Genomic DNA, 25,698 nt, shown 5'->3' with positions numbered 1-25,698 from the left:
CAATAAGGTTTAGAGTCTAAAGAGATGCATATGATACTGACATTTTCTAAAGGGACATCTATGCCTTCTGCCTTATTTAACTACTGCCTCCAACTTCACTGTAAAGTTCATTCTCAGTTTTTCAGTAGCCACATTTGTGTAAGTTGTATACAGGACCACGATTGGCTGCCAAACCAGTTGTGATTTCATTAAATCATCCATGTATCCGCACGTCCTCTTCAGTCTCACAGAGAGACTTTTTCCTCCAACAGATGAATATAAAAACAGCCTTCAAGCACCAAAGTCTGCACATGCATCATTCTGCACGCAAGGTCAGACATCCGAGTGAATTGACACTAATCAACACACTTTTTTGAGTGGAGAAGGACTTAAAGGACAAAAAAAACTAAGCTATCATGATTTAGCGAAATACATATCAAGTATGTTTAAAGAAAATGAAAAGAATTCAACACTCATCAGTTAGCAGGGTGCAGTGTCCTGACTGTCCACCAGATGGCGCCCAATACCAACAAATGACAAGACAGACACTGCTCGTTTTTCTCCTTTTTCCTTTCGTCCTCTAATCACACATCTGAGAGATTTATCTTAAACTTCTCTTATTATATCATTTTCTTGTTTTTATTATATGCATTTGGAGTTGTAGCCTTTTATTATTTGACTAAATATGGTATGCAAATCCTGCAGAAGTGTATTTATCAGATTATGTATATATATGTGTATTTTAAAAAACAATACTTCTAAACACAAACGTGTTCCTGCCTCTGTGGGAAGATGTGGTGGAAAATATGGGAGACGCTTAAATTATTGATGGATTCCTGCGTTGAGGAGGGGAGAGGAGAGGAGGAGAGGAGTGTGATGGGGGGAAATCCACTCCTGCTCATTTGGTTTCCATAGCACCGCCCTCGGGAGACCTGCAGCTTTCATATGTGGGGTTTTACTGCCCTCGTTTGTTTGGTTTTTAAATACTTTTAAGCATAAAAAAAAAACCACCAAATAAAAACATGTAAATAAAATAGAGTTGTGTTTGTATCTCCCGCCATTTAGGCTGCGACATGAAGCGGAGGATCGAAAACATTTCCTCCTCTTCTCCCCTCGGTGTTTTATGAAAGAGACTCACACACACATATGTATATAGTTATTTATATATATATATGCATTAGCGTGTTACATTTGACTCTGGCCTGCATTTGAGCCTAGCAGCTGGCCAGATGTTGGACGCGGAGCTGCTGTCGCTGACCTCGGTGCTGAACACGACGTCAGATGAACCTGCGCTCTCCACAGGAGACACGATCCAGCCTCACTCCCTCTTTGATTTATTGAAGCCACTCCAAACACCCACTTCTGCTTTCTAAACTTTGAGCTTTTGTTTTTTAATTTCTCCATTCAGACCCTCTCTCTCTCTCTCCCCCCTCTCTCTCTCTTTTCTATTGTTGCGGACACGGGTCCATCTCGCTCTGCGACGCTGGCCATCACTTTCACTCCTTTTTGTTTTCGTCGTGATGGCACTTGGCGCGGCTACTGGGCGCCAGGCAGGAGATGAGCTGGTGGTGGATGAAGGCGCGCAGCTCGTTTGATTGCCCTTCCTTACGCGAGGGTGTTTGCGCTTCAGCGCTTTCATTGTGAAAATTAGACTCGCTCTTTGGGATCGTCGCCTCCCTGGACTCAGACTGATTCTAACTCCGTTTGTTGTTTTCCTTGAAGCCGCAGCAGTCGGCCATCCTGCGCCGTAACATGACGATTAAGCAGTAAAAATAATATCGAGAAATAGGCTGAAACACAGAAACTGGATATGGAGTCTATGAAGGCGAGTGCCACGGCGGGGGTGAAGGAATTTGCGGGGAAGGCCTTGGGTCATATGCACAGGTAAGAGCAGGCTTTTTTTTTTTTTTTTCATCTTGACTGGCGCGTGCCTAATTCCGCGCGTTGAAGTGTGATTATTTGCATGCTTGATTTTAACCAGACACGAGTCGCGTTGGCGTGCAGGTTTGCAGGTCACCGAAAATTGTTTTACAACTTGCAGGGATCTCTAGTCACGCCTCTAGAAGTGAGAAGAAAATTATGCAATCAGATGTGTGTGTGTGTGTGTGTGTGTGTGTGTGTGTGTGTGTGTGTGTGTGTGTGTGTGTGTGTAAGCGTGCACACACAGACAGTCCATCCTGATGCGGGGCCTGTGCGTGAATCTCATTAGCAGACAGGTTATACGGGACGTGCAGGCCACGCGCGATTTTTCGGGGATTCATTCATAATTTGTAATTCATCTCATATTATCTTTTAAAACAGTGACACGCGCGTCATGACAGCCTGCGTCTCATAGTAATTGGAAGCAGTGACTTTGCCCGTTCAAACCGACAGGATTCATGTTATGCTTGTTTCTCAATCTGTGGTGGAATAAATTAAAATGCAGACCTCCAGTTACATTTAGATTGGAAATTCAGCTTTGATGCCTGTTTTGGGGGCATTGCCTTTCTCGATTCCTTCAAATCTGAAGAATTCCAGTTAAAAAAAATGTGTAAATTTACTGACGATGAGCTGAAGTTTGGTTTCAATGAGTCTTTCAGGAAGACGCGATTGATCTGTATTTTCTCTCAACAAAAACCAGGCCTTTGGTTTCACTACAGGCGCACTCTCCATTCATCAGCATTGTATTCGTTTCCTTTTCTGTCATAATTATTTGGCTCTGCTGTTTTTCATCCGTATGCACAACACAGGGATTTAAATGTTTGGATTTTTCTCATTTTTACACCCTGAATCTGGACAAAGAGCGCGCGGGGACTGAATGTGACTTTCGTGGAGGGGGAGGAAAAAGAGTTTGAGGGATGCCCACAGACGTGTGTCTGGAGGCTGGAGCTGCTGCTCGGTCCCGTGAATGCTAATGAGTGTGAAAGTGAGCGGGCTGCTGCAATGCGGTACAGTCACGGACATGTTCGCCTCTTTTCGGCCCCACGGGCCAAGTTTATTCATTTTCCTCTCATTTTAGTTTCTTAAGCGCAAATGTTTGATTTTAATTCGTTGCTCGCGTCTCTCTTGAGTCAGCTGACTTGAACCTCACAGACATGAAGCTCCTTAGTGTGTCATACAGAGAATACAGAGCGGAGGCCTCATCGCTCGCTCAGCTGATGATCGAGGTGATTCTGCAAGACTTGCCTACTGCATGATGCCGACCGTAATGACTAAATAAATAAATTAATTAATTTAAAAAATCTAGGTGGTCCACAAACCACCCCATGCTCCTTTGCATCAGGTCCATAATGATATATTCACACCAAAAAGAAATAAAAATGGGCCTCTTCGAAAATATTTTCCATTATAGAATGGATTTTTACGTCTTTGAAGGGTGTGCCACCTCATGTGATGTTATTTCACTCGGGGCCACTCTGTAGACACTGTCCACATCTGGCTGTTGCAGGGCGATGGAGAGGAGACAGAAAACCGGGGATGTGATCGAGCTGACGGAGGACGGGCGGCCCCGGGAGGCCGCGGAGAAGAAGCCCCCGCTGTGCGAGTGCAACTGCTGCGGTCTGCCCCGCCGCTACATCATCGCCATCCTGAGCGGCCTGGGCTTCTGCATCTCCTTCGGGATCCGGTGTAACCTGGGCGTGGCCATAGTGGGCATGGTCAACAACAGCACCATCCACCAGAATGGCAAGATCATCATCAAAGAGGTGTGGCAACGGGCCCCGCGCGCCTCTGACGTACAGACAGCGTAGACTGCTCACGACTCAGACACCTGGGTTTTATTTCACAGGAAGGAAGAAGAGGAGAAAATAATTCCTCCGCGCATGAGATGCAGAATAGAAAAGGCCTACTTAGGCCATAAAATCAATCCCTATGCCATGAACGGTCCCAATAATCATGTCTTTTTCCAAATTTGACTGGATATTTGTGTGTAAGCCTATTTAAAATCATTAACGCGCCATGGACACGAGCCTTTTTATAACGTCAGCCAGTGCTTTTATAGTTACCTCTTTGATTGATATGATGCAGTTTTACAAAGATCAGATTCACCTGTGCAGAGCCTGTGTGCAAAGCCCAACACATGCAAGAGATGAACAATTAGCGTTAATGTGACGTCGTTCAGTCTTTTCCTGGACAGCGTCTTTTTGCATAAAGGTGCCAACATGTGCAGATTTAAAAGGCACATACATTTTTACGTATATATGAGTTCACAATAGCCTATATATTGAGTAAAAATGGCTGCATATCTTTGTTATATCAGATGTTAACCTAATAATGGGACAGTGCATCCAACACGCGCGGCTATTTGTGTTTCACACATCCAGCTTCTTTTTCCTTTGACAGTGCAGGACAGATGAATGATCCCGATGATCAGATCAATGACATTTGATCGAAATAAACCGTTGCAGGCCTTAAATAATCAGACCTGGCTTTAGATCAAGCCAATCAGAAAATTCAAAGTCAGCGTTGCTTTTTCTTTTTTAACTGGGTTTGTTGTCCGTATTATCCACCAGAAAGCCAAGTTCAACTGGGATCCAGAGACGGTGGGACTGATTCACGGATCGTTTTTCTGGGGCTACATCGTGACACAAATCCCGGGAGGATACATATCCTCCAGGCTGGCAGCAAACAGGTAGGCGGCTCTCTCCGTGAATCACCACAGATACAACACATTCATTTGGCAGATGAAGTGTGATGGGTTTTTTTTTTTAAATATTTTCTGGCCTATTAAACGAAATAACTGCAAATTTGGCGTGACTCTCCGTTCCTCTTACTCCCTTTCTTTGTTGTTTTATTTCTTTGTTATTTTTAAAATACGGAGGAAACGAAAATAAACACACGGGGACTGGAATAAATTCAGCTAATAAAAAACCCACACACACACATCCAAGGCAGATATTTAAAAAAAAAATGGCGTCAGTCCTGTCTGAATTATGAATCGGATGAACAATTCACAGTTACAGGCTGGGTCTCACTATAAAGGCAGCAGACAGTCATCTGCTCTGAAGTGATGCAGAGCTGCAGGGAGGGCACCGGGCTGGCAGGCCTGCAGCTCCCGGTGTCAGGGCTCTCTGCCACCTGTTAATGAGCTCCCTGGGGGGAGCCGCGTCTAATCTGTCGCTCTCTCAGGGCATGGAGACCAGACCCGGTCTTGTCGCCAAAGGCTTTAATTCACATGAACACTGCCAACGCGCCACCCATCATAATTAGGTTATATTAGACAGACACTATAGGCGATATAATATTAGCATGCACTTTTTATGGATTTAATGTTGATGCACACCGCTGTAAAAAGTTAAAAGTAACGCCAGTATAAAGACAAAACAAACATTAGACGCCTATATTTGTACGCTACGACAATGAATGTTTAAAATAAAAGGCGAACAAAATCCTAATATTAGCTACTTAATAATACAGCGCAGTCAGAGGAGGCAGCTATAAATCCACCTGCAGCCTAATTTTAATGTAGGCCCATCCCGTTTTTAAACCTCTATTTTCCTCGTGCCGTTGATTGACACGAGGATGTAATCGAATCAATTGGTCTCGTGCCCAACAGTACTCTCGACCGGATTAGGGCTTGCCCCCCGCCTGCAGATGAGAGGGGTGGGAGAACGTGACAGAAATGAGAAATAGCTCGGTGTTTACGGCTGGCCTGGTCCTCCCTGCGCCCGGGTTCACCTGCTCAGCGTCTCCCTCACGGTAAAAATAGAAAAAACTAAAACAAAACCCCCCCTTATGTTCTTCTTCGTTTTTTCTACATTTAACAACAAAAACGAAGAAGACACCTAAGGTGGGTGCTTAATACACATAATACGCAAGTAACAGGCCTACTACGCATGCTGTAAAAATAATTACCAATAAATCTTGTTTCAACGTCAAATTAAAACGTCACTCTTTACGAAAATCATACTTCCGTAGCCTTCCGAAGTGAAAACGGTTGCCAAGCAACACTTACGCATCGATGTGACTGCTAAACGGGGCGTCGCTGCTTGAAATATTTAGCTCACTGACGTCAAAAGAGCGCGTGTGGTGCAGGGCCAATCACGGAGGACACAGCGTTCGATCAGCGCCGGCGCGTGCGCTCGCCGAGTGCAATGATAATACATTTCAGAGGTTTGAAATGTGACAGATTTCTCTTCTTTTTCCACAAGGAAATAAAGTGACCGGAAACGGCCTTTTCATTGTAAAATGTGAATCGAGGATATTTTTAGTGCAAAGTGTAAAAAACCTGCATGATCAATAATGTTTTATGATATTTTCCTATTTTCTATTATTTAACATTCTGTTTAGTGGAAATAATTTCGGGGGGCTGGGTGGGTGGGTCACTATGGCCTATGTCAAATGTTAATTTAAGGTACATTTGACCATTTTCAGAGTATTTGGTGCAGCCATTGTCCTGACCTCGACTCTCAACATGTTCATTCCCTCGGCTGCCCGAGTCCATTATGGGTGTGTCATCTTTGTGAGGATATTACAAGGACTGGTGGAGGTAAGAGGATGCTATGCTACAAGGTATATCTCAAGGTATCAAGGTATTTTAACATCTCTTTCCTTCAGTAAGATTGTAATATTTCCACTATTAATAGAACATAAAGGTTGCATTATGGCTGATTTGTGTTTCTGTTACTGTGGCTATAAACAGCAGTGGATTTGCAATAATGCTCTATACAAAGGGGCTTCCTGCAAATTTTACTCCATGAGAAAGCAAAAGGAAGACATGTACGGGATATTCGTCCACAGGAAATGGAGACGAGCTATATTGATCCAGTTCACTACAGCTGAATGTTTGTGGGATGCAGCTCCTATTTTTGCTGTCACATTTTGTATCCTGGAAACGCAACAGCAAAGTGCTGGTGCACAGAGAGACGAGAAGGAAAATGCTGACAGGCAGAAGCAAGTCATTCCTCTGGCTTTGCAGTGAAACATGACACACAAATATTTGCCTGCTGTGTAGTAAATTTTGGCATGTTGATGAAAGTTGTTTGCTGATCTTGTGAAAAATTCAAAAAGCTGATACTACAGTTCTTGCATATAGGAGACATTATGAAATGAAGAGATAAAGCTGTTGTTGGGCGAGGTTTGTGTATACTGTACATCACTGGGAATGCTGGCTGATGGTTTTTTCATTTGATTTTAGTGTTTTTGGACAAACGGCATCAATCAATCATATAACAGCATCACGTAACATCTTTATCAAAGGCTGCGTGATAGATTTGCGGAGGATGAATAAAAGCAATTGAACATTATGAGCTCATATTTCATCTCTTAAAGACTGGAGGCACTGCACTGGCCGCCCAAGAAAGTCCAGGCAGATTGTATTTTCACATCAACACACTTTGTTCAAATTAGTGGCTGATGAACATTTAATAGCTGCAGGGCCGCTTTGCTCCATGAACAGCTCATCGAGTACTCTTTGCTCATGGCCTCGTGCAGTTTGTTCATGATAATTACGAGGGTGAAAATGTTAATGTTTGTTAGTTATTATATCAGATATCTATTGCTTCATGTTTGCATCTAAAAGGGTATTTTCTCCTAGATTAACATGGCATCCTAAACTGAAATAATCCACAAATACAACTTGAAGGTAAAGCAGTACAATGCCATTACAATGGTTGTGGAAAATAGTTTGTTTCTTCTTATACATGGCTTTTGAGACTGCAACAATACTGCGTTAGATCCATCAAAAATGGGTGCAAGCTAATGCAGCATGCAGCCTATTATTTGCTAATTGTACAAATGAATATATTTAACACATGAATACGTTGGATTTAAATCATTGCGCTTGAGAGAACCCCTACTTGCTCCTGGGATGCCAAAAATGGCTGACAGCTCATCGGCCACTCTTATTAAATCCATACATTTCCATATATGTTCATATCAGGAAGACAGAATGCTCAAAATAGGCAGCTAAAGAACACGGAGTTCCAGTCGGTTGTGGACAGTTTCAGCATGTTTCTTCACCGTGGATTAATGCAGACTGTTTCTGTGTGGTATGTTTAGGGAGTGACCTACCCGGCCTGTCATGGCATCTGGAGTAAGTGGGCTCCTCCGCTGGAGAGGAGTCGTCTGGCCACCATCTCATTCTGTGGTAAATGCTTATTTCTCCCTCTCTACTATTGGCTTTTATGAATTGACGTGTTGCATGTATCGGTTAAGCAGCCTGACCCTCCACGCTTTGACTCCTTTGTCTTGCTGTCTGTCAGGCTCTTATGCTGGTGCTGTGATAGCCATGCCTCTGGCTGGGATCCTGGTTCAGTACTCAGGCTGGTCCTCTGTGTTCTACGTCTATGGTAAGACTCATTGATGAGAGCTTACATGTTGCGTGTGTGTGTATCATTGCATGGTGCAAAGGGAGATGAAATATAATTCTGAGGTGAAATCAATTGAAAAATATTTGGCTGAAGTGTTTTTAAACTTGGTGGAAACCTTAAGAGTTTGACACCCAGAGAGTCCAGTGAAAGTCAAATGGATTTATCCAGGCAGACTGCATTGATTTCCTCCCTCCGATGTTTGGGTGTGTCAATAAATAACCCCCATCTCTCTCTCTGGACTGAATACAGTAAGCTTTCCTGTCTGGGTCTTTTTCCTCTCAGGCATTTTGGAAAGATCAGGCTGCCAAACTCTCTGTGTACTTACTCCTGAGGTCAAAATTAACTGCAGTATTCCATCTGTAATTGTCTAAAGTCATGACATGCAATCTCTCTGTGATATGCAGGATGTTTCGGCATCCTCTGGTATATGTTCTGGATCTTCGTTTCCTACGAGAGCCCCGCTGAACATCCTACCATCACTGACGAGGAGCGCTGCTACATTGAGGAGAGCATTGGAGAGAGTGCCAAGCTAATGGGTCCTTCTGAGGTGAGGGGATGCCTTCCAGATAACAATCTACACTTCAGACAGACAATAAGTATAGTTCACTCCACCCAATACTCTTCGTTCCTTTGCCTTGGTAATATTAAATCCTTAATCATAATCTGCTCCAGAAATTCAAGACCCCCTGGAGGAAGTTCTTCACCTCTATGCCTGTCTATGCAATCATTGTGGCCAACTTCTGCAGGAGCTGGACCTTCTACCTGCTGCTGATCAGCCAGCCTGCATACTTTGAGGAAGTGTTTGGCTTTGAGATAAGCAAGGTGAGCTCAAGATACAGATCAGTGGACAAGTGACAAACGTGGAGCATGAACTGTGTGATCAATATATGATGGATTCACAGCCCTGGTGTTTCAGAACTGAGCCTGTGACACTTTGCTCTTGAAACGAATCATTATCAGAATCAATGTCTGTGCAACTGGTGGCCTGTGGTTCATTTTCATGATCCGATATATTACATAACAAGGCGGCATCAGGTCACAAAGATAAAAAAAGTCAAAGTGACTGTCATCACAGATTAGACACTGATGTTTGTTTTAGGTCAAGTGGCAAAGGCTTCCTGCAATAGAGTGAGAGAATAAGTAACCACAGAATAAGTGATTAATTTGGGATAAAATAAAATTAACATGTAAATGCAACAAAAGGTGTAAAATAACTTATGTTAATGCATCAAATGGCAACATGTCTGCATTACATTGTACATGATACTGGAAAAACTTGATTTCATGCCTTCATGGTTTAAGACATTAAATATTCACGACAACAATCACAAATTAAGGTCAGGAAAAATCATCTTTAGTCATTATTTAGTAAAAGATTAACACTCAGAAATTCAGCTAATTTCTGTGATATGTATCCCCCATAGTGTCTTCAAACATTCCCATAATGCACTACTTCTGACTAACAATCCCACAGTGCAAAAATGAGCTCTTGGGGAATGATGCATTTGTCAGTGATGACACTGAATGACCATGTACATACGAATCATACTGCAGCTGATTTGGTTGATTTTCTGTGTGTGGTTGTAGGTCGGCATACTGTCTGCCCTGCCCCATTTGGTGATGACCATCATCGTGCCCATCGGCGGCCAGCTGGCCGACTACCTACGCAGCAAGAACATCCTGACAACTACCACTGTCAGGAAAATCATGAACTGTGGAGGTGAGAAGCCTGAGCCGAGGATGAGATATCATTTTCCACACCTCTCTCTGCACAGCTACAGGGTGTTACTTTCACGGCGTTGGATCCATACTGCTCTCTGTTCGGTTGCTCATCGCTGCCAGATGGGTTTAAGAGCTGGTTGTGTTTATATTTTTGTAAAAAAAAAAAAATCTATCTGCTCAATGCTTACACACACTCGCTGATTGTGACTGTGCATTGATTTCATATCCGTCACGCACGTAATTGAGTGCAGACCACGTATCATGCTTAATTCAATTGGCACTGTGATGACCACCAGCCCGTGGGCGCTGTGTGTGTGTGTGTGTGTGTGTGTGTGTGTGTGTGTGTGTGTGTGTGTGTGTGTGTGGCCTGCTGTCTGTCTCTGTTAGGATTTGGCATGGAGGCCACATTGCTGCTGGTGGTAGGATATTCCCACAGCAAAGGGGTGGCCATCTCCTTCCTGGTGCTGGCAGTGGGCTTCAGTGGATTTGCTATATCAGGTTAGTGCGAGTAAAATACACTTAAAGCTCAATCACAATATATGTACAATTTAGGATTTAATGTACTGTCGTTAAAATGATGTTTAGTAGTAGTAGTAGTTTCACTGGATCTAATGTTGAACGGCTTTCACAACAGGATCTGGGGAGTCTATGAGAAGGCTAATAAGGCACAATTGAAGAGGATGAATATTTGATTTGAATACCTTTCACAATAAGAGTTAGTGTTGCTGAACTGTTTCTTTGCATGATTTTGAAAATATGTCAGGATTCTGTTAAAAAAAAGTGAACAATGAAATTGAAAAGTGCAGTTCAGTGAACACTTTCAGGAAACTGTTCACTGCTCATTTGCTTTCTTGCAGAGCTTTAGATAAGAAGATTGATACCACTCTCATAACTGTACGAAGCTAAAGCCAGGCGGTGGCTAGCAGAGCATAAAGGCTGAGAACAGGGAAAAAGCTAGCTGTGCGCAAAGCAGCAGCACCTCTAAAGATCATGAATTAATGAATCATATCTTGTTTATTTCATTAATGTAAAGTGTGAAAATAGGGAGTTGTGATTTTACAGGGTGATAGGTGCCCGGCTGTTTCTTGGCTGGGAGCAGTTTAAGCTAGCCGTTTCCCTCTACTCCCAGCCGTAATGCTAAGCTAACTGTCCCCTAGCTGTAGCTTTATATTTACCATACAGATATGAGAGTGGTATTTATCCTCTAATGCCTATGATGAGCACAGATCATATATTTTTTATTTAGTAACTTGTTTATTATTGTGTTGTGCTATTTGGGTTGCCGTACAAACTGAGGGCATGTAAAAGAAAAAAACTCTGACATAAGCTGTGATAGTCAGATTTTATTTTCTCTCCAGACTCTTTGATATACAGTAATGATTTGGGGGATTATGAAATACTATAAAAACATCACTGAGATGATTTTGAAATTACAAACATCCCAGCAGTAGTATGTTTGCTGTTACCTGATAATACAGGATGTATATACCATCACTAATCTTTATCAATATCAGCTGCATACTGAAGGGCTTCCTTCAAACCTCAGCTTTCAGATATTATTTGCAACACATTTAACTGGCAAAATGAACCCCTCATCTTTCTTCAGCCTCTCATTCGACATCTTGTCATGTATATGCTTAGTTCCAGAGGATGCAGGGGTCTGTGACTGCGTGCAAAATCAGTTTCTTGGCCGTTGTTCTTGAGCTCTCTCCTGGAGTGTTTAATAATTCAGTGCTAGCTGTCCCCGGGGATTTGCCAGGCAGGCAGTGTAAGGCAGCTCGCGAGGACACTTACTCATTCAGCCAGTCAGAGTGGGGGAGGAGGCGGATGTGTGGCGACTTGCTGCCTATTTCTGCAACAAGATGGTCACCATTTGTGCCCCTTTTATCTACAACTGTGTCCTGCTTCTGATGCTTTTATTACTGCATATATGCTGTCAATGTTTCCAACAATTTGGGATTCAGCTGTTGCTTGGCCTTGTCATAAAGCACAAATACAAAGTAAAATTTACGAAAACGATATTTTCATATTCTTTTTTGTCTCCATCAGGCTTTAATGTAAATCACCTGGACATCGCTCCACGCTATGCCAGTATCCTAATGGGCATCTCTAATGGTGTGGGTACCCTGTCTGGGATGGTGTGTCCACTGATTGTTGGCACTATGACAAAGAACAAGGTAAGATCCTCTCCCTTCAGGCCCCAAACAAGGCAGTAATAAAGATCCTCCCAGTTCGTGTGTGCAATAAGACTTAATGGAGAGCTAAATACGTAAATGCAGCAAATGTCGAAAACATGGTATACTATATGTACACACACCCTTATTAATGTATTTGTCAACAACTATAACTCCTCCTGTGAAGCATCCATAATTGGAGGCTGTGTATAAACAGATAATGAGTTGACTCCTGCCATTATAATAATAATTAGTGGCACCATATGAAAGTATGTATATATGTATCATATATATTCTGCAGCAGCTTGTTGCAGCTCTTCATATGATGTTCACATGGGGTAAAATATTCAAACCTATTACTCAAACATTGTGCATTTGTTGGGGACAATTTCAGCTTCAGATTAATACACATTTGCTGTGCTAGTGAGTCTTTGTGGCAGCAGGATGGTTTACAGTATGTTCACTGTAATGGAGGAACATGTAACGCAATGTGTTTTTATAGTTTTTGGACAGCCACGTCTCAGACACTCACAAAATACTTGTTAGTAGGATCAATTCATTGTTGGTTTTAGTTATTTTCATGAGATCTCTTAACAATAAGGAAAAAACGTCCAGACTTTTCCTTTACGGGGCAAGAAACAGCTTCTTGTTTTCCGTTCCTCCTCAGACTCGAGAGGAGTGGCAGTACGTGTTCCTGATTGCCTCCATGGTGCATTATGGGGGTGTGGTCTTCTATGGGATCTTTGCATCGGGAGAAAAACAGCCATGGGCCGACCCAGAACTGACCAGCGAGGAAAAGTGTGGCTTCATAGATGAGGACGAGCTGGCGGAAGAGACGGGCGACATCACTCAAAATTATGGTGCCTTTGGAGGTCCGGCTAAGTCTTACGGTGCAACCACACAGGTGAATGGAGGCTGGGCTTCAGGCTGGGAGAAGACGGAGGAGTACGTCCAGGAAGAAGCACAGGGAGCAGGCTACGGATACAGGCGGGATGAGGGATACTCCTAGACCAAACACATTCACCGACACGTGTGTAGACTCATTTTCCCGAGTGTTAATCAGTTTAGTCATGAAAAATATCAAATAGCAAATGAGAAACCAGAAAAACTACAGTCCATTGTTGTAATGTTTGCACAAATCCTAAAAATAAATCCATGTAAAAATCACTAAAATGTGTAAAAGATTTAAAGATATTCGATTAATAGAGGTGTAACACATATCAAATTGGCAGTCTGTAAATGTATTATTATGCATATTGATAATAGATATATTTATTTGGAGTGCAATTGTGTATAAATGTGAACATTTTCATGCCATCAGCCGAGGCTTCCTGAGCACACTGAAGCCTGTAGGGTTACATAGAAGCTGCCCATCAGAACCGACCCCTTATCATCAAAGTGACAGTACAACGTCCAACAAGCCAGCCGTTACAGTGTATAGATGTGTCACTGCACAGCGTCGTAAACAGAAACTAGACACTCTGTTGATTTAGATTATACTGTATCTCTCCTGAATGCACTCAGAGTAGTGTGTCCTTTTAATGCACAATATGATGACTTTTGTTCTCTTATCACCGGCTTCTGTGTGTGTACATGTATGTGACCTGATGTAGAGATTTGACGAGTGACAAATTGACTTGTGATGAGTGTTTGATTACACTTGCATAAAAGGTAAAAAAACGTCAGATGTTTGCTACACGTGAACCATTTTGTAACTCCATACCACTGCAGTTGAGCGTTTGATTTTAGCTTTTGCAACCCATCACATCTCAGCAGTGTAGTGCAGGAGTGCAGGACTGAAGCCATGCTCAGTGTCATATTTCACTTCAGTCAAGCCAACAGAAGTCTAGCTGTACCAATGCATTGTTGACGTATATACGACAGAGATAACTAGAGAGTAAAGATGCATAAGAGTTTATAGGTTAAATTTAGACTTTGTTAGACCGAGAGATTCCTGGTCTTGTCCTTATGAAGGGTTTGTGCAACGACATATTTTGGGAAGACTAGCCAAAATCAGTATGAGAGTCTTACTATATTAGAGCAGCAAACCTAATAATTTTTAATGGGAGTGTAAAAAATGAATATTTAAAATAGATATTTAGATGGTTTACATGAGTAATTTCTCTATTGTATCAAACAGACTTAAAAAAGCAAATTTTAAAAAAAGCTTCTTTATGTATAATCTATGTAGAGTTTTAACACTCAGACAGTTCACACACTTCATCGGGGTGGTGTGGGTGTTTGATCAGATTTGACTGAAAGCTGTCATCAGATTCAAATGTAGCTAAACTCTGATTGTTGCAGGGAGATATCAGCTTTTTGTACCTGAACCCCGCCCACTTCAAACCATTGAGAAGAGCAGAAATCAAAACTGCTCCAACTTTAGCAGAAATTTGAGCATTCATGTAGCATCCCATTGCTTAAAGCAGTGACTCTCAAACTGGGGGGTGGGGACCCTCTGGGGGTGTATGGAGGGGTGTGGCTGACCAGGGGAAAATATGTCAACAAAGCAGAATTAATATGATTTATGGGGGGGGGGGGGTAGTTTGCTGATGCTATTGTGCATTTGAGAACCACTGGTTTAAAGTGAGAAGCCTGTTGAGAAAAATAATGTTTTCAGGGTCTTTAAAAAGGGAGAAGAGTTTTCCAAGTAACATTAGAGAAGTTGAATATTTCTGAACAAGTATATGAATGTTTACATAAATCTATACTTTGCATTAAGCTCAGCACAACAGGTACTTTCTCTCTACGGTCACAGAGATGATGCAGCACGAGGGGCAATCACACAGGTGTGCAATTTGGACAAACTGCCATTTGTCCATTTCCAGTGCAGAAAGGAGGTGAGATGAGACATTTTATGCATTACTGTACAATGTAATGACTGTCTTTGCTTATAGGATTCTAGTAATGAAAAGTGTTTTAGGCGCCTGAGCACAAACAAACCTCCAGAATCTGTTGTGTCCTCATTCTGCACTTACACTGACAAGGTCTGAAAGGGGCCAATTTTATTTAATTTGTCACTTGTCTGTGGAGACCTTAAGTCAGCACTTCACAATGTAGATGTGTGTGGATGTGTATTTATGCATGGAACAAAGTGAAATTTGTAGTTTGTCTTTTTCTTTTAGTGTTTCCTTTTCTTTCAAACTTATTTGTCTTTGTCTCAGAAACTGTTACTGATGCTTCAATTTCTTTGCACAATTAACCAAAGGTGAAGAGCAGAGCTGGGTTTTAGCTGCAAGTCAAGCTTTTGTAAAGGAGTACAGACCATCAGCAGCGAGGTCCCAGCATACGGACCCCCAGTGTGCAGGTGGCACCAAACATTACTCAGTGTACAAAGCAATAAACCCATAGTAACAGTTCTGGTCAAACGTCATAAACAGTCATTACGTAACTGTCTTTTTATGCATTTGTTTAAAATCTGTGTTTTTTGTGATAACAAATGTAGAGAATATACACTTGTAAAGAAAAAAAAACAGAAATATATGTATGAAAACATAGTAATAGAGTCCTACACAAACATCTTTGACAACAAAGAAGTGCAAGGAGTTTGTGTCAGGGCTGCTCACCAGATGAGAATGATAAAACGAGCTGCGCCTGAGAAGCAGCCGCTCGTCTTCTTCATGTTTCTCTTTTTGTTTTGCTGTGGTCCACGTGGACTGTGTGCTGTTGTGTCCTCCCTCTCTCTGTCTCTCTTTCCTCACATTTTAGTTTGATTCATGTTCTTGACTCAGTGGCTGGACCCCCGTCGCCCTACTTAACCACATGTACCTCCTCCTTCCCCCCCGACGACCCCGATTTCATTGTCACAACACTCATTGACATTAAGGATGAAACCTGAACAGGTGATTCTCCGTTTTCAAAAATGACAAATGTGCAACCTGAAGTAGTTAAAAGTTTCCTGTTTTGTGCCTCTGAAGTTACAGTGTGATTCTATGGCTTCTGTTGCTGTGTAAATTGAGAGGTTTGTTGATGTCAAAATGAAATACTCTATAATCCTTTTTGTAAAAAAAAAAAGAAAGAAGAAAAAAGAAAACAAATCTGTGTGTGTCTCGAGTATTTGTATTGACAACAAGGGAGATCAAATAATGAAACCAGTCAGACAGTGTTGAAGGCATTGTTTTTTCAAATCTGGGTGTCTGCTGCTAAATGCTCTGCCAGATGTATACAGTACACAACATGATCATTATTAGTGGCCCAAAAAAGCTACAGTTATGATTTTGAGCAAATGTTAGGAAATTGAATTTTTAATAAATTAAAAGAGTGTTTTTGTAATGGAGACAGTAATATTGAAACAAATGGAAACTATTAACATAATATAGTTCAACAGAAGCTCATACAATATTTATGGATGCTGACAATACTCTGTCTAAAAAAAACATCTTAAGCTCTACAGCCAGAAGTCAACCTGGTGAGCTTTAGTGAGCCACCAGCAGGTCAGTCAAGACAAAGTCATTGTAATTTACTTCAAATGCATGAATGTGTGCTGTGGAGTTGCTGAAGGTGCAAAGCAAAAGAAGGTGATGCAGGGTGGGTGTCAGCAGTAGGGAGGCAGAGAGGCAATGTGAGCACATGGGGCAGCTTTTATAGCCTGCAAGGCCCAGGTGAACCAGATCAGCTGATGACCCTCCCGCGTCAGCCAACGGCCTGCCGAGACAGTGGGAGGGGCGTCACACCAGCCAAACACTGTTCAGCCGCACAGAACTTCATTTAAAATTCGAGTGGAAGGACATAGTTTTGTGGATGTATGTTTGCTTGTCGTCATTTGGTGCTCCTGTCGGTTGACTGACACTTATTACTGGTGAAAAGTTAGAAGGACTCGGCTGTTAAACTGAAGGACTATTGCTCACTGAAGAAGATCCCTGACAATAAAAAATGAATAAAAAATGAATAAAAGGAACACACAGGTGTGCAAACCTGTTTAATGTACTTTTAGGAGGTTTGATTTAACCACACTGTTTTGGGGTAAACGTCACATTTAAAATGGCACTTATATGTAGGATATAATGCCACATGTAGATCTATGCTGCTTTATGTCTGGCCGATTCGCTGTTACATATTGTGACAGAGCATGATGGGTAAATTGAAATATTCCGAAAAATAAAAAAATTTCCCACTGCTTTCAAGACACAAGAATAATATCATTAATATAAACCTAAATATTGCGTTTAGTGATTTTAAAGGAATGATCAATTCAACTAAATTCAGTTTACTTCAAAAAATGAATAAAACATGGGTGATACAGTCGGGATTTCAGCAGAGTGAGTTTTAGCTGTTCCACCAAGGCCACAGGAAGTGCACAGTTAATGGCTGCCCTCCTTCCCCCGTCGGAGAAATCAATAGGGTCAGTCCCCAGTGCTCGGCTGGACCTATTGACTGTTCTAACCTTTTAATGGAGATGAGAGGGAGGAGGAGCACTTACTGAGCCATTTGGAGGTGTTATTTCGATTTAGGAGCCGACCCCTTGCTCTCGCTTCGCCACGCAGTTCTCGCAGACGATCATCAGAGGAGATACTGTGCAGCAAAAAACAGAAAACTACCTCTGAGGTTGAGCAGAGAGAGATTTGTTTCTTTCAGGTAGATGTCTCAATGAGATGCAAGTCTTCTTGTAAGGAGAGACTTGGCTAAGTCAGGTCTTTAATGCCTGATTAAGTTGTCAGATCTACTAAAAAAAAAAACAGAAAGTCATAAACTGTTAGCCTGGTTCTGAAATATTAAAGGCCCCTTCCTGTCAATAATGTGTTTTGCTTATTGTTGCTCCTCTTGGATGTTTGACCTTCACTGTGCAGAGTTTGACACTAGACGGCTCACTTTCCTCCATCTTAAACTGCTGGCGGAGGAAAAGTTTCTGTGTTCACCTTAAATCTGAGCTAAGGATGACGTGCGAGTACAAGCAGGATGTTGTGACAACCAGTCTGGCAGCCAATCACGGTACGGTGTTCGACTTACACAAGTGTGATGTGGAAACTTGGAAACTTCGGTGCACAAATACAGAGAAAGGACTTTTTAGTGGAGTAGGAGAAATCGTGCGTCAGTTCATTGTTTGAGTGTAAAATATTTGCTTCTACACAGATTCTGGATTTTGTGATGAGGGCCGAAGCGTAGATGTAATTTTAGGAGTTTTTTAAAAAGTAAAAACCAAAGCAGACACACATTGCTGTTCAAAGCAGAGGCGCATGTGCAAACAGGATCTTTAAGTAACTGAAAAACTGCTATAGATATCCATCCATCCATCCATTATCTATACCGCCTATCCCTTTCGGGGTTGCGGGGGACTGGAGCCTATCCCAGCTACAATGGGCGAGAGGCGGGGTACACCCTGAACCGGTCGCCAGCCGATTGCAGGGCCACATACAAGGACAAACAAACATTCACACTCGCACTCACACCTACGGACAATTTAGAGTCACCAATTAACCTAATGAGCATGTTTTTGGTCTGTGGGAGGAAGCCGGAGTACCCGGAGAGAACCCACGCATGCACGGGAAGAACATGCAAACTTCACACAGAAAGGCCCCGTCTGACCCGGGGATCGAACCGGCAACCTTCTTGCTGTGAGGCACGCGCACTACCTGCTGCGCCACCGTGCAGCCCTGCTATAGATATATCATTCATAAATAGAAACTACAACAGACCACGTGCACAAGATAATAATTAATGCTAGCCACATACAATACAATGCAAAAGGCACAGGATCTGCTAAACCATCACTTTTAATTCGATGCACTGTTATCTGCTCAGTTCTTTCTGACGTAGTTTACCCGAGATGTCTGTCTTTAAACCACATTTTGCATGGATTCCTGCACTTTATGGAGCAGAATTAGCGAACTAATATTCAGACCGCATTCTCGTTCCCAGCATCGCTGACGTCAAACAACTCCGCAGGAGCTCTGAAAAGCCCAAGGTGACACAGACATCACTGTCTGATTGATGCACAACTTCTGAATCAGGCGATATTAAAAGTATGCTCTCTTCCCCTCTACCTTTATCCATTCGTGCGTGTGTGTGTGTGTGTGTGTTATTGCGACCCTTGTCCCTGCTCAGCTCATTGCTTTTGCTAATCTGACAGGCTCAATAAACGTGTCACCAGCCACCCCTAAATGGTATTTTCTCACAGTCAACCAGCCAGAACCGTCACCCTGTCCCGCTGCAAGTGAGGGAGGTGACCCATAACCCCTTTACGACCATCAGTCCGCCTATTAACACAAAACTTGCCGCTGCCTGTCAGCACGGAAAAGGTTAAAAAGGTAACATCAGCCTTGGTGCGTGCGTACTGATGAAGTCTTTGTGCAGAACTGCGTCATGCAGCAGCTCTTTAAATGTTCTCTTCAGTTTTAATCTTTTGCAGCACACATATAAATATAGCATGTGGGCGTGTGTGTCTGACAGCATGGATGCAGGCGCATATGTTCAGCATCTTAAATGCCTGTTCAAATGCGGGTGGGGGGCAGGTGCCACTCCAACCTCATGGGAGCAGGGCTTTTTTTGGGGGGCGGGGGGGGGTGGAAGTGGATGCCAAAATCACTCTTTAATGACTCGGGGGCTGTGCTCATGTTGTGCTTGGGCCCCTGAGATCCCGTGTCGCTCATAAATAAGCTCCTGATTTGCACTATGTGCCCCCAGCCCCTCTCAGCGAGTCACAGGATGATGAGAAAGTGTGTGTCTTCAGATGATTTATCGACTTAAGACCAAGCAGGACACATGAAGATCACGTCAGGTGTGACGATAATAAAAGATTTCCTGAATCACTCAGCAGCATTTTTAGGAGTTGCTCCATTAAAAATAACTGCAAATTGAGAAATATCTTTGAGTTTTGGGTTTAAATACAGTAGTTGTAACTTTCTGCAGCCTCTCCTGCTTTCTGCAGTCACATACATCCACACGTGAGCTGTCCATGGTGCTCGATGAAGGATCACTGTGTAACAAGAGCGCGGGCGCGCTCGCTGAGCTCTATGTAGATATGCAGAATGCAGATAAAATACAGCACACGGCATCATGGTATTCAAGACTTTAAATGATCCTCTTCTATATGTCGCACTTCTACCTGAACGCTGGGTAACAACCCCCCCCACAACAGGTTCTGACTCGGCGGCCATTGGCTCGGAAAACAGCAGCAGGATCCTCCTCCTGCACGAGTCAGGAAGCATGATTAATTGCACATGCCAGCCTTCAGCATTATCACCACAGCTCGTATATATTTAGCTGCCCCCCCAACACCCCCCACCCCCCCCCCCACACACACACACCGGCCACCTCCTCCTTCTCCTCCCCTTACACGCAGCCTCCTACCACCTGGACAGGAAGTGCGTCATAGGCTTGTCAAGGGGGAGCCTCTGGGGCGAGGCACTCTGATATTACGAAGGCAGAAACTCTCCTTCATCAGGCCTCCGTCAAGATCACACACGCAGAGAACGCCGCTTTAAACACGACGGTGTGATGCACGGAGACTTAAGGAGCCATGTATGTGAAGAGTTCACATGCACACAGACACAATCATCTTCCTTAGCTCTTGTTTCCAAGCGAAGGAATTCCAAGACAAAACAGACAGAAAAAGGAATAAAGAAATAAAAATAATGTGTTTTTTTCCCCAAGAGGATGAATCACAGTCACAAACAGTCGACCTGAACTATTTTCAGGATGCTGCTGGTTTGATCGCACATTCCTCCAGGAAAACACACATTTGATATCTTGGAGGGATGCCAGGAAGAACTCTGGTAATGAGGCCTTTTTGACTTTAATAGTACACTCAGGTGACTGTTTTTCATAGAAGCTGAAAGAAAAAATAACCTGTTCCTCTCAGGGTTTCAAACTGAATTTCTCGTTTGGTTTTATTTTGGTTTTCAGACAAACAAAAACGACTTTATTTTTTCTTCTTCAGCTAAAAATCTACCAGCTGTGCCTCTATATCCAGTGCAGGTCATTGCTGCAGAGAAGAACATTAGGAACATGGGGGAGGAAGAAGAGGGAGGCATTTTTCCCTCAATTAATGCAGCTACAGCACCTGGACTGAGGTGTGTATGTCTGTGCATGGACATGCATGTGTGTGTGTGCCCTTACTTCTTTATTCAAGCTCGCCTCTTAATGCCCTGTCACCAGATGGGAGCTAGCGGTAGGTGTGTGTGTGCGCGGGTCTGGATTGGAGGGGGGTATTTCCCAAAACCCGAGCATCAGGCCTCCTTTTGTCCTCTCGCCTGTCACCGATGGCCTCACAGTGGGGAGACACACACACTCCAAATCTCATTAAAAAGTGAGAGATGGGGGGAGGGCTCCATGTCTGATGGGACTGCAGGAAACAAATAATACAACAACTTGGTTCAAGCAATGTGTCAAATTAGAATTTAAATTACAACAGTGATCATGATGACATTCACCTTTTATCATTATATGTTAATGAATAAATAAATTTATTAATTAATTAATTGAATTACTATTTCAGTATTATATAGATAAAATATGCTAATGATGATTGAATGAGGAAAATCTGTCTACATAGACTCACGTTATAGAGGTAAACAGCACACATTCACGAACACTTTGATAACTTATTGATTTCATGTTGTCACCAGCACTTGTCCGTCTAATCTCATTCGTGACACATCGGATAGTGAAGGACACAACAAGGACGACATTATCGCCGTCTGGCCTTTTGTTCTGCGTTTAGAGAGACGGCTCAGCTCGCTGCCGGGACCACCATCGTGAATCAGTTCTTTACAACTTTCACTTGTGTTAAAAAATGACAAAAAAAAAAGCACATTAATCACAAGTTTAATCTAAAAAAAATGGGCCTTTTATCGCCGCCTGTTAAAACATTTGTTGTAATTGCCGGTAAGAATGGCACAACACCAAGCCCCTTTTCACACCCTGCAATTTCCACATTAGGGTTAGAAATTGCTTTGCAATTGCAGGCAATTACTCCCCATCCAGAGCACAACCGCACACTACAGCTCCTCAATTGAAAACAATTGCCGAATCTATTTCGGTCTTTGTTACAGACTTCCTGCAGCCTTCCTTAACAGCACATATTTGCATTCAGCTAATGGATTTTTGCTTTGTGTCAATGCGCTGATAAAATATTGATGCGAGGCGCCTTTAAGAGCCGAGCCCGTGAGAGGCGACACCTTGGGACGAGTGTGTGGGAGAGAAGGGACAGACAATAGACAAATAGGATAAAACACACAGGAGACGCCGCCTATGACATTTGCTTTGGAAAGATGATGGAAAAATGAGCAGCTTGATGCTTTATATGAAAACAGGGAGCAAAAGCTACAAGTCCCATTAGTTTTAGATCACAACTGCTTAAAATCTAGTGTTATTTTTGATGCCATTTGTTATTTATCTCTGGAAAATGAACTCATGTCAGTCATAGAAACTTCTAAAATATTCATCAATCATAGAAAGACACTACTGTCACAACACTTGCTGTAGTAATATTACAGTGTGATTTAAATCAGAGGTCGATTTCTCCTCAATTTCCCATCATCCAGGAAGGCTGCACCGCCTGTGAGCTCCTGATTGACAAAGCTACGACGAGATAACGCCTGTGACAGACTGAAGTAAGCCGGGCGAAGGTTGCAGAGGAGAGTCACATGAAAAGGATAAGATAATGTCATGATCTTTCTTTCATCATATCAGCTTCCTTTGTTATCTGCTTCTTTTCCTTCCTCTCTCCCTCCCTGGTGCTCCTCCTCACTCTGTCACTGCTGCATGGTGACTCAGACACTGCAGAGATGCTACATCTGAATGATATATCGGATGAGTCACGCACCGATCGGACACTGGCCGTCTCTGAAAAGTTTTTTTTTTTTCGACACATTGGCAGAGCCTCTGACAGACTGCACACACTTATGTCCACTCAGACTCTGCAGACAGTGAGCTGCCATGATCGACGCATCAATCACAGCTTATCTCTCTCCTCTGCACCTACGCTCCTGTCGAAACAAACAAGCCGATTCTAGTGGTGCCCCGTCACGCCGCCCTGACCGCTGCTGCACAACAAACACACACATGCGCACACGCGCGCGCACACATAGCAAATCTGTCAATCCACTGCTCCACAGAGGAGCAAGGCATTTCTTCATCCCCTCACGTTCTCCGTCCATCTGTCAGTCGACCTCCCGTCTGCTCAGTTCCTCGACTTGGTGTTTAAGTTTTAAACCATTTGCGCAGCCTACTGTCTGCCCTGACACACACACACAAACACACGCAAAGTCTTTGTTTCAGGGGCTTCAGCGAGTCAGTCAAGCTCAACAACTCCCTACAAGCAGCGGTGGGTTCACTCAACTCGACGATTTCCATTTTATGCTGCTTGAAACTTCTTCTCTGAGACATTTCAAAGGGAAATAATGTACTTTTAAGTGCATTTACCTGACGGCTGTAGTTGCTTTTCAGATCATTTGGTCAGTTTAGAATATGACGCAAACTGGCCAACAGTTCAACACTTCAGACTGCCCCATACAAATACAGTCAGCATGCACATGTTTAATAAATAGCTTATAATGCACTATAACTTAGTAGTGACGTAGCAGATATACAGAATGTGTTTATTAATGTATGTATAACTGTAGCTCCTCCTGTGGGCGCCCATAAATGGAGACTGGTGATAATTAATGACAATATAATAAAACACAGGTGTAACGTGACTTAAAAAGTCCTTAAGAAGAAGAAGAAGAAACATCCTTTATTTGTCACGATGAACACAACATACAGAGTTGGGGGGGAAACTGCACACACCATGCACATGTGAAATTCCTTCTCCACTTTTAACCCATCCTTGGTTAGTCCTTCCTCCACGGCAGACCAGGAGCGGTGGGCTGCCAGCCGACTGGCGCCCGGGGACCAGTTCCTCTTTGTCACCATTGGTCAGGTGGTGATCTTCATGCATGTTTTTAGTGGGGGTATTTTTATGGAGGGTACCCCAGGTGAACACGGGGAGAACATGCAAACTCCACACAGAAAGGCCCTTTTTTCCTCGAGCAGCAGGCACCGAAGGCATAGTGGAGGACACGCCACCAGCACCCACAGCAGGAATCGAACCGGGACCTTCCGGATGTGACGCGACAGTGTTGCCACCGTTCCATCATGCCACCTTAAAAGTGCCTTTAACTACATTTTAGTATTAAAAATCATTTATCAAGGCAACATTATGCAAGAATTTGAATTTTTGCAACTTTTCTAGTGTCTCATAGTAGTCCAATGTTAAATCAGTAGAGTAAAATAAATAAATGAGGGCACGGGTTGAAGGTGACGCTGATCCTAGAAGTTCAGTTCGTTCACATCCATGAGGTCTGATTAAACATGCAGCTCCACACGCCATCGCAGACCGCCCGAAAAGTTGAACGGTGATGGGAGAAATGACTCAGTAAAACATGAATCATCTCATCATTCGTCAGGGACTCAACTTGGATGAGTGTGCAGAAATTAACAGAGGGAGACCGAACTATTTAAATGACACAGCACCTTCATTAGAGAGGCAGATAGAAGCAAAGTCACCTTATCAAGCCGCTTTCGGGCTGCAGTGATGTCACTCTGACAAAAAAACGTCTCAGCGATGTTGATATTAGATCAGTGACTCGGGAAATGACGTCAAGAAAACGCAATGTTTTAAATCAGCTTATCCAGATCCAAACCTGTGCCCTCTGGGTTTTTAATGCTTTCTCACTGCTGAAAGCTGGAGGCATGGGAGCGATGTTTGTGTGTCTGCATGTCTGCTCATGCACGTTTCTGCCAGCAGACGCAGTGTGCAGTTGTGTGCATGTTCTATTGATTCATGTGTGTCTACATGTATTACTTGTGCATGTCCTTGCCTATTTTTCTTTTTTCTCTGCGTCTTTTGTCCATGTTTCTAAAACTGAGAGGAGTTGCTATGGAGACTGGGATACTTGTATAAAAAGGAAGTGGCAACAGAGAGAAATGTGGTTGTCAGGAGACACTCTAGGACCACGAGGTTGAAGCTAAAAGAGTGAGCCTGCAGTGTGTGTGTGTGTGTGTGTGTGTGTGTGTGTGTGTGTGTGTGTGTGTGTGTGTGTGTGTGTGTGTGTGTGTGTGTGTGTGTGTGTGTGGACTGTGTGGTTCAGGTTTTCTCAACAATGAAGCACATTCATATTTCTTCTTCTTTTTCCTATTTCAACTCATCACTTCACACAAACCCACAGACATACAGACACAGAGACAGCCATTCACCCATCCACCCTTCTGCTGTTTGAGTTTACAAAAACATGAACCCACAAAAATGTTCATATGTGCTGATAAACCGTTGTTGATCGCCTCGCAGGGAGCGGGGGCGCGATCCTTCACGTGTTGACAGGGGTTAAGCGACTGGCCAGTGATAATACAGCTGTTTCAGGCACTCCATCACTTGATAATCATGTTACACTGGCAGTCCATTGCTTCCACTCGCTCCCGGTAATCTTGTTAAAATCACAGTGATTGGAATCACAGTGACAGAGAGACAAATGACAGCAAGGCGGGCCGCCTGTGGAGTCAAGCCCTCACCTCGTCTGACTTAATGTTTTGAAGTGCATTAAGCTTTTGTCAGGTAA

At 43.0% G+C, this 25,698-nt stretch overlaps 1 protein-coding gene across 1 annotated transcript; it reads left to right on the top strand.

Annotated features, from left to right (window-relative positions):
* Positions 1-1,228: 1,228 nt before the first annotated feature.
* On the top strand, positions 1,229-16,200 carry slc17a6b (solute carrier family 17 member 6b). The gene is made up of 12 exons (XM_070961545.1): positions 1,229-1,863; positions 3,407-3,662; positions 4,470-4,588; positions 6,331-6,445; positions 7,957-8,044; positions 8,160-8,246; positions 8,672-8,814; positions 8,940-9,089; positions 9,855-9,987; positions 10,377-10,487; positions 12,039-12,166; positions 12,831-16,200. Exons 1-12 carry the CDS (start codon positions 1,790-1,792, stop codon positions 13,170-13,172), a joined length of 1,746 nt encoding a protein of 581 aa, XP_070817646.1. The 5' UTR covers positions 1,229-1,789; the 3' UTR covers positions 13,173-16,200.
* The last annotated feature ends 9,498 nt before the right edge of the window (positions 16,201-25,698 follow it).

The sequence above is a fragment of the Chaetodon trifascialis genome, chromosome 1 (genome assembly GCF_039877785.1).
Source record: "Chaetodon trifascialis isolate fChaTrf1 chromosome 1, fChaTrf1.hap1, whole genome shotgun sequence".
In the NCBI taxonomy this organism is placed as follows: Eukaryota; Metazoa; Chordata; class Actinopteri; order Chaetodontiformes; family Chaetodontidae; genus Chaetodon; species Chaetodon trifascialis.
This window is presented reverse-complemented; position numbering and strand designations above follow the sequence as displayed.